Consider the following 8,505-nt stretch of genomic DNA (forward strand, 5'->3'; position numbering starts at 1 on the left):
TGTTTCCCCAGTGTCACCGAGCGGTCTGGCTTTTGACAGAAAGTTTGAGGACATGCGAACCCGCCTGGCTTCGTTGATCGTTGTGAAGCAGGAACCTCTGTCGTCGGATGCGGGGGACGATTACTACGGGGGCGTTTTGCCAGAATCGGAAAGGATTGTTGTGGTTGATGAACTGAATGGTAACAACGGTAGTATCAGACATAACAACGGAAACAGTAGTAGCAACAGTAATAATAATAATAATAATACATGTGAACAGTTTGATCATGAGTGCGGTGTGCATTTCTACTATGGACGTGAGATCCCAACGACGGCCTTGTACGGGCGCAATGACGTGAACAACAATCAGCACGATGAGCAGGATTTTCAGTTGTTTGACCAGAAAAAGTGTACGTATTTAATCTTATTTTTTTTGCTTATTTTTTTATAATCCGTTGGTTGCTAACCTGCATATTTATGGAAAAATGCATCGATTAGCAAAGTCTGCAACGCAGCTTATCAACTGGTTATATTCAGATGAACATTCATCGATGCATGCATTAATTCCGAGATACGAAACATATTAGCATATTCTGAAATAAACTGTGTTAATCATAATGCAGTCGCCGTCTACTGGCAATCGATCAACCCAAATTAGGTTTGCCACACCTGCCGGTTACAATCCTGCCTTTGATAGCTCAGGCAAGCTAAAATCCAGATGAAAAATTTGGATCTTCGAATAATTTAGGATTATTATTTTTGTGTGCTTCGATTCGCATGATCCTATCTTTCTGCGCTTTTTTTTCACTCCCATATCAATGCTGGTTTGGTTTGGCTTTCAGTTGGTTGCATTTATACTTTCCGGCTTTACGCGAAGCAAATCTCTATTTTACTGTGTTCTCTGTGCTTTCTATCAGTGTAATGCTTAGAACTATAAAGAAATAGCACCTATAAAATTCGGGTAGATAATTTAGACAGAATATAACAAATAATGGATAGCTCGATGTATTTTGGTAGAAAGCCAAAATGTTTTCAGAAGAGGTTGAACTGTCTGATGAATATATTGCTACAAACAAAAGAGTTTGATTTGAGGTTTCCAAAATAAAGATTTATTTACTTGTTATCACATTTTATTACAATTTGTAAGATTTTTATTTAAAATTACATTTTGTTGTTTAAAACCCTTTTTATGTGAGATATAGAATATGTCGCTCAACGTTTATACCAATCTTTGGTAATTTGATAAAAATAATTTGGTGATTAAAATACCGTTCGCAAAAACGTTACACATAATGATTCGATCAATGAAAAATCGACCGACGATTTCTGAGAATTTTCAAGCTGGGTAGGTTTGAAATTTTATAGAAGCTTTAGTATATAGTAACTTGTGCATTTCCCAAAGTCCTTTGAATCTCTAGTTAAAATTTTCAAACCATGTTTTATTGTCTAAAAGCGTACAGTTAACATTTAAAAGACTATTGGTTTTAGGCTCAGTGCGATCTCTTATTACAATAATCAACAATTTAAGTACTGTTTGACTTTCTGCGGCTGTGATGGTAGTCGTAAGGAAACCATAAATCAGATAAATGCGTCCCTTTTCGTTATGTATGGTATCTCTAAAGCTTGTAGTATCTTTTTTACTTGTGTCTATGGGCTTATTATAATTGTTCTTTAAGATTTGCGTAGGTTAATATATATTTATTTGATGTTTTGTATATTTTGATTTTCCAATTGAAACAATTTCAATTGCCAGAATATTTTGGGCTAATAATCAACATTTGCAGGCATGAAAAATTAAAAATTAAAAGGAAAAAGACAAAATTTTAGTTCCATTTTAACGATAATAAGGCCATTATAAATATTTAAAAAAGTTTTTTTCCTTCCGGTGTTGCCCAACATAAGGGGGGGGGGCGAAAAAAAACAAAGAGATTTTTTTAATCGAGCAAAAAAAACTGCGTTTTTAGCATTTTTACTTCAATTTCATACGTGAAAACTGAATCTATTTTTGCTTTTTATATAGAGCAAGGAGGGGTAAACGTGCGATGCGGATAAACGTGCGATTCAATGATTTATCGGCGCAGATTCCGAGTAAATTTACTACATTGACATGGATGGGTGACTACTTTGACAGTTTGAATCTAACGTAAACTTTGGTTGCTTACGAAGCATAGTTGCTAAGTTATGTGCAAATGTTATTTTAGGGCGGTTTTGATGTAATTTTTCGTTATACGGCAAATACGATATCAACAGGAGGATATTACTTGTTGAAAATTTATTGCAGCGTTTTACATCACTCACATATCTGTTTTGTAAAAACGGTGAAAATAATTTACAAAATATATTTCGCTTTTCCGTAATTTAATCTAACCCCGTCAAGCGCTTAGCGGGGTAAAAGTGCGATTCACGGACGGGGCAAAAGTGCGAGTCATGGACGAGGCTCATTATATACAGCTTTAGGCACTATATTACAGATACTAGAAAAGAAAGATCTGCAGAAAACTGTGTGGGAAAACAATGTTTTTCCGCAGATGAAACAAAAAACAAACGTTTGGAAAAGTTTCGATCTAACGGAGGCTGCAATACACCAGGGCAAAATAGGAAGGGTGCAAATTGAGAATATTCCTTACCGAAACATAACGCAGATTGGAGATAATATGGTTTTGTTAGCTACTGTTGTGCTAATTTAATGGATTCGAGCTTCGCACTTTTGCCCAGCGGTATTCGCACTTCTGCCCCGCTAGTGGGGTAAAAGTGCGAATCGGCACTTGATCAGAAGAAAGAAGAATTTATTTTGCAAAACACTATTACCGCAGATGATTTATAGTTGAATGTAAAGACATTGAGTTACTGCATCACTATAAAATATATTATGTTGTTGTCCTTCGTTACAACTTCAAACACCGCACTTTTGCCCCGCCCTACTCTATACGTTATTATTTTCCAAGCTAAAAATACGAAAAGAAAGACAAAGTCGAATAAATTTTTTTGCCGATTTTCGGAGATTCCGTTGTTCGAAATTTCGAGTTTTTTATGCATACAGGAAATTGATTTTATAAAAAAATTGACAAAAGCTTTTTATAAAAAAAGTTGAGTTGCTTTGTCAGATTACCGTAAGAACAGCCGACGAAACCGCCAACCACAGAACCAGGACGACTGTATATGAAGCTGATCATAATTGAACAAGTATATTTTCTCTTCCATACAATCCTCGCAGCGCTATCCCGTCGATAACAATGCCAGGCAGTAACGGTACCTCCAATGCGTTCTGGTGCAAAATGTGCTACGAATGTGCTTTCGTACCAAATACGAACCATTGGTAATTACAAGTTTTGCGGTAGAAAAAAGGGTTACGGTTGTTTGTGAATGGTAGGATTTTTTATCAGCTTCGAATATAACTTTACGAATGTTCTTTCTAAAAAATGTTTTGGTTTTGTTTATGCTTGCCAAGTATTGCTCAAAATGGCGTCAAAACAAGAAGCATTTCGCTAGCGCGTTGTACACCTCTACGAACTGCACAAAGATCTCTGTGAAAAGTATATGGTACAATATTTTAAAAGCGAAAATGTTGCAGCTTCGGCAGCTATTCAACATATCCTAAGATCCCTAACAACTACTCGCAAGCAAGGTAGTGGAAGACCAGCCAAAATTATGGACGCAGGACTTCGTTCTCTTTCTCGTATGTTCAAGAACAAGGATGCAGTGAGCCAACGGGATGCCGCAAAAAAGTTCAGTTGTTCCCATCAGTACATTTAGCAGAGCAAGGTTTAGCAGACCTTGAAAAGAGTCGGAATAAAGTGCCGAAAGAAGACAAGAGCCCCGGAATACACTGAGAGATAGATTTTAACGGTGAAATCCAGATGTTTCTGGTTGATAGAAAAAATATTCCGGAAAATGCTTTGTTTTGGACGACAAAAGTTACCTCCCTCTTTCGAAGACGCACATTCCCGGAAATGATCGATACTATTCCATGGAGAGTTCTACTGCAACTCCGAACATAAAATACAAGTTTAAACAGAAAGTGATAGTGTACATTGCCATTTCCGAGATAGGTATTCCTAAGCCATGGTTCAAGCCCGCTGGGGTTTCGAAGAAATCCAGAGATATCATTGTAATCTCTTCTTAATCTATTTTGTTAAAACTCTACCGATATAAACAACATACTTTCAACTATTTTTATTCAAAATTTCTGTTATGTTTACTCACGCGGTAAAAAGTTACTAACTAATCAGTGTGTCCAGTTTTTTTTCGAATACAGTTTTCAATATACCCACAACTCATAACCGAAAGGCTGAATCAATAAAGTGTATTCGGATAAGTTGTAGGAAATAGTTATATAGCACAATCTGTCATTGGGGTGCTGACCTGTTGACTAAGCAATAAAAAATATTAAATGTAGTTAATAGAAATTTTATAGAAACTGTAGAGCAACTGGAGTAACATCAGAAAAAGACGTGTTTAAAATAAAAAATTAAAATGAATCCAACTTTTTTCCGAATATCTCGAAAACGGCTGCATTTAGAAAAATAATTATTGTGACCGATTTTGTTGGAAATAACAAAGAATTATTATTTGTACTAAAATCCCCCAGTTGGAAAAAAGTCATGAAAGTCGTTGTTCTACGAAGTTCGTCCATGAAAGTTGCTCCATCTCAGAACAACTTTTAAGACTGCAAATTACTTCTATTTTTTCCAAGAAAAATTAAAAATTTTCCAAAATGGTATATTCTTGATATCTGGATTTTAAGTTTTATTTTCAAATTTTTTAAAAATTGGTAAAATATTTTTTTCAGTGCATATTTTTTTTTTATAATCGATCGATAGTTTTCGAGATACAATCTTTCGAACATATTGCACACGGACATAAATATGCTCTTTTTAACAATGAGTCTTGAATCGAAATGGCGCCAAAACCTGTGGAAGGTGCATATTTCCTCCTATCAAACACGCTTGTAAATGTTTACTCTTAATCTTATTGTAGTTTATTCTTAAATCTAGTCCAATTTGATGTCTCGAAAGTGAAAAGTGAGTGGTCATTCTTTCCTTTTGTCAGATTACATCCTTGTACTGCAAGAATTTGTTCGGAACTGTTGTCTTGCACAGAAACAGCATTCAAGGGGCAGGACAGGGATATTTGTGCATGGGACGTAACGCAGCATTTCTCAAAGCGAGGAAAATCAGCGACTGTCATATCCGAAAATAGGTTTTGAGCGTTTCAATTGCTGATTTGCGTCAGTTGGTTGCAGGCAATTCTTTACATTGTTTCAATTGGATTTCTGTCAAGTATGCAAATAGCTGTAAAGTAGAATGTCGAAAGCAACTAGTAAGATGCAGAGGACGTTAGCTAATTGATATTTGAAGTGACATGTTAGTTGAAAGACAATTATATGTACTTCAAATCAATCTATCACAATGAATGGTGCTATCAACTATTTCGAGGAAATTGACCGACGACATTTAAAATACCTAAAGAGTGGAATTTCATGGATTATTGCAGATATATCGAATTTCAACATACACTTCGACCTAATAATGTTCAAATTTGATATCTAGTATCAACATTAAGGGGAGGGACTGTACCTACAGGTGTATACATTCGTAGTCCTTCGCCAAGCGTTCGTTTGTGTCCTGAGACACAGACCCTTCTACTTTTTGCAGACATTTTTATTCTCGTTTTTATAAAAATCGGCTGGCAACACTGGCTCTTACCAAAGGTTGCAGATACTCTGAACACAGCTGATGCGGAGGAGAGTCAGAGCACAAACACTATTATTGACGCAGTTCGTTGGCAGTCGGCGCACGAAAAGCCGCTAATAGTAGAAAATTAATAAATTAGTTTGTAATTTTCATAAATTCTAAAAATATAAATTTATTAGTCTTAACAGCGAAAATAAAAAATTTTATTAGAATTTTATAATATAGATTTCTGATGATTGCTAAATAGAAAGCCTATTTAAACCAAAATGCAACGGTAAAATTAGAAATGTTTCATATTCACTGAAAAATTTCAATTTAAAAGTGTATAAATAATGTTATATTGATCAAAGAATTGAATATTACAATAAATACCGTGAACGCGGATAATTCCGATCAGTTCTGGGTAAAACCATAGTTAATTAGAATCCTCATGATCAAAGCTTGCCCTTGAACTATGAATTTTTATTCAATCTTTAAAATATCGATTACTTTAGTTGAGTGATCGGAATTAGGAACTGATCGGAATTATCTGCGTGCGCGGTATGCGGGGTACAATCCTTCAGAGCCGGAACAATTGCCAAAAACCAGTTTAGTCTGATAATAAGCAACATAACAAACAGAACAAAATGTGCTTTTGCTGAGACATGGTTTCTTGCATGTCCTACAAACACTACCTCTACTCTCCCTGGCTGTATCAAAACCTGCAGGAATCGCACGTTTCGCATTCTTTGAACAAACGTTTAGTAAGATATCCAGTTTTTCCTGCTCAGTCAAAAGCTTTGTCTCGGATAGCACTGGTGCAATTTCAGATGGCAGGAAAGTTAGCCAACGAATGTGTTTAACAGCATCGTGAATCGTAGGCAACTTTTCGCTAGGTGTCACATCAACATCCTGTGTCGATTTCTTAGTATCAACAGCATCGGTTCGAAAGTCACATTTATTGTATGCAGCATATTTTTCCAAAGCTCGAACAAGATCTAATTCCGAATCAATAGCCAAGTTCTTTTGGCCGAAGAGTGCAATCACCGAGTTCAAATCGCTATTTACGAACGATTTTGTCTGGATATATTCCTTTGTACGAGCTGCCATTAATTTTATGCACGAGGCCATTAATTCAGTGTCTTCGTTAAACGTGGCAAATTCATATGCCTTCAAAACATTTTCCGGATTGATACAACAAGTTATAAATGTAATGCTTTGCTTTCCAAGTTTATCTAGCATGTACTTTTTCGAGGCATAAAACAAGGAAATTGCTTCATCCACTGATGCTATTATACACTCATCGGTGTAAATAAATCTACAAGGCAAGACAATAATATTAAATTAGTATTATTGAATCTTACATACCTTAGAGTTTTTTCGAATTCCGGCAGGTTCAAATCTGGTATAGGAATCAAGGCATCATTGCTCTCCGTGAATTTGCCGTTGAACATGGTTTCGAAAACCGGAGATGATGCGGAAAGAACTAATTTGTGTGCCCGAATTTTTTCTGCATTCGGTTTTGGTCCAACCAAAAATTCGACATCTGTCCATAGTTTTGTTTCGAACAAATGTCCCATGCGAGTTTTGATATTAGGACAACTTGTTTGCCAGTCAGTCGGTGATGTCATTCTGCGTTGAATGTTGATTAGTGCTGGTTGGAAAAATAGTTGTCTCACAACTGTTGCCTGTTCTCCTGTAAATAAATGGTTTATCAACTAGGCACGTACACACTAATTGCACCGGCGTTTGGTCCTGTTGATAAAAAGGGCGATGTATCTTCTTTTGATGTTGGACTGCGTTTTGTTGGAACAAAAATCAAAAACTAAACAACTAAAAAGTGAAAAAATGGTCAGGTTTTGAAAAAAAGGCTTCTAGCACTTATATAAATATAATTGCAAGCACAACTTTAAGTTAAAAAGATTGTTCCCTATTCTTATACATCCGTTAAAACTTAACTCCAGAGTCTAGACTAATTCTGATTTTACCGAACTCTTCGTTCGCGATCGAACCCCTATTGTAAACCAAAAAATGCTTTTTCTGCAAATGTTGGATATTTCTTAACGGATTAGCAAGAGTTTTGCATCAATTGATCAGAAATTTTTCTCCGAGTTGATTCGCATAAAAATCGATCGTATTTTGGTTTAAAAAATAGTGAAAATCGCTAACAAGAATAAAGGAATAAATTCTCTATACATAATCCTTAGATCCCGCTTAGATATCGTTGCTGGAAGAACGTCTCTATAAGCTTCACATTTGGTTTTAGTACGTCATTCAACTGAAAATATTAAAGTTCCAAGCCCAAGCTTCATGTTCCAGTCTAAATCTAAGACACGAAGTCAGTTCGATGGATAAACTCAATATTTGTTCCACCCCCTTCAACCATGATAACGACGCGACGGTACTTGAGATTGAATGTTATGTCGTACTCCGATAGCTGTAGCAGCTTAAAAGCGTTGTGCACGCACGCTGTGATGGTGAAATATAGGTTTTCGCGATTTTCTAGCCTTTTCCGTTAATTTTTGATTTATTTTTCAAATGTCCAATACTGACGCAGACTAAAACAAAACAATACAAAGGAACGATCCAATTGTGTCAATCCATTCACGAATTTATCCTTGAAATATATGTAACAAGAACCAAAAGGTACCAGTTGGATGAGTTGACATTAGGTCAGATTAGAATTCCATACACCAGTGCTAATAAATTTTATTAGATGTATCAATATATTACACATGAAATACTTTTTTGATAAGTGTTGGAAAACAATGCTTTCGTACTACTGTATTTGAAGCAAAGTGTTGCTAGAAGATCTTTTAGCAAAAAAAAAAAACAAGCAATGTTAATCATACCA

The 8,505-nt window shown here is 35.6% G+C and overlaps 1 protein-coding gene across 1 annotated transcript; it reads right to left on the reverse strand.

The window, feature by feature from the left end:
* Positions 1–6,261: 6,261 nt before the first annotated feature.
* On the reverse strand, positions 6,262–7,105 carry LOC128740593 (BTB/POZ domain-containing protein 3-like). The gene is made up of 3 exons (XM_053836153.1): positions 7,020–7,105; positions 6,347–6,969; positions 6,262–6,266 (listed from the first exon to the last, which is right to left on the reverse strand). Exons 1-3 carry the CDS (start codon positions 7,103–7,105, stop codon positions 6,262–6,264), a joined length of 714 nt encoding a protein of 237 aa, XP_053692128.1.
* Positions 7,106–8,505: the final 1,400 nt, after the last annotated feature.

Source organism: Sabethes cyaneus, chromosome 3 (genome assembly GCF_943734655.1).
Source record: "Sabethes cyaneus chromosome 3, idSabCyanKW18_F2, whole genome shotgun sequence".
Taxonomy (NCBI): domain Eukaryota; kingdom Metazoa; phylum Arthropoda; class Insecta; order Diptera; family Culicidae; genus Sabethes; species Sabethes cyaneus.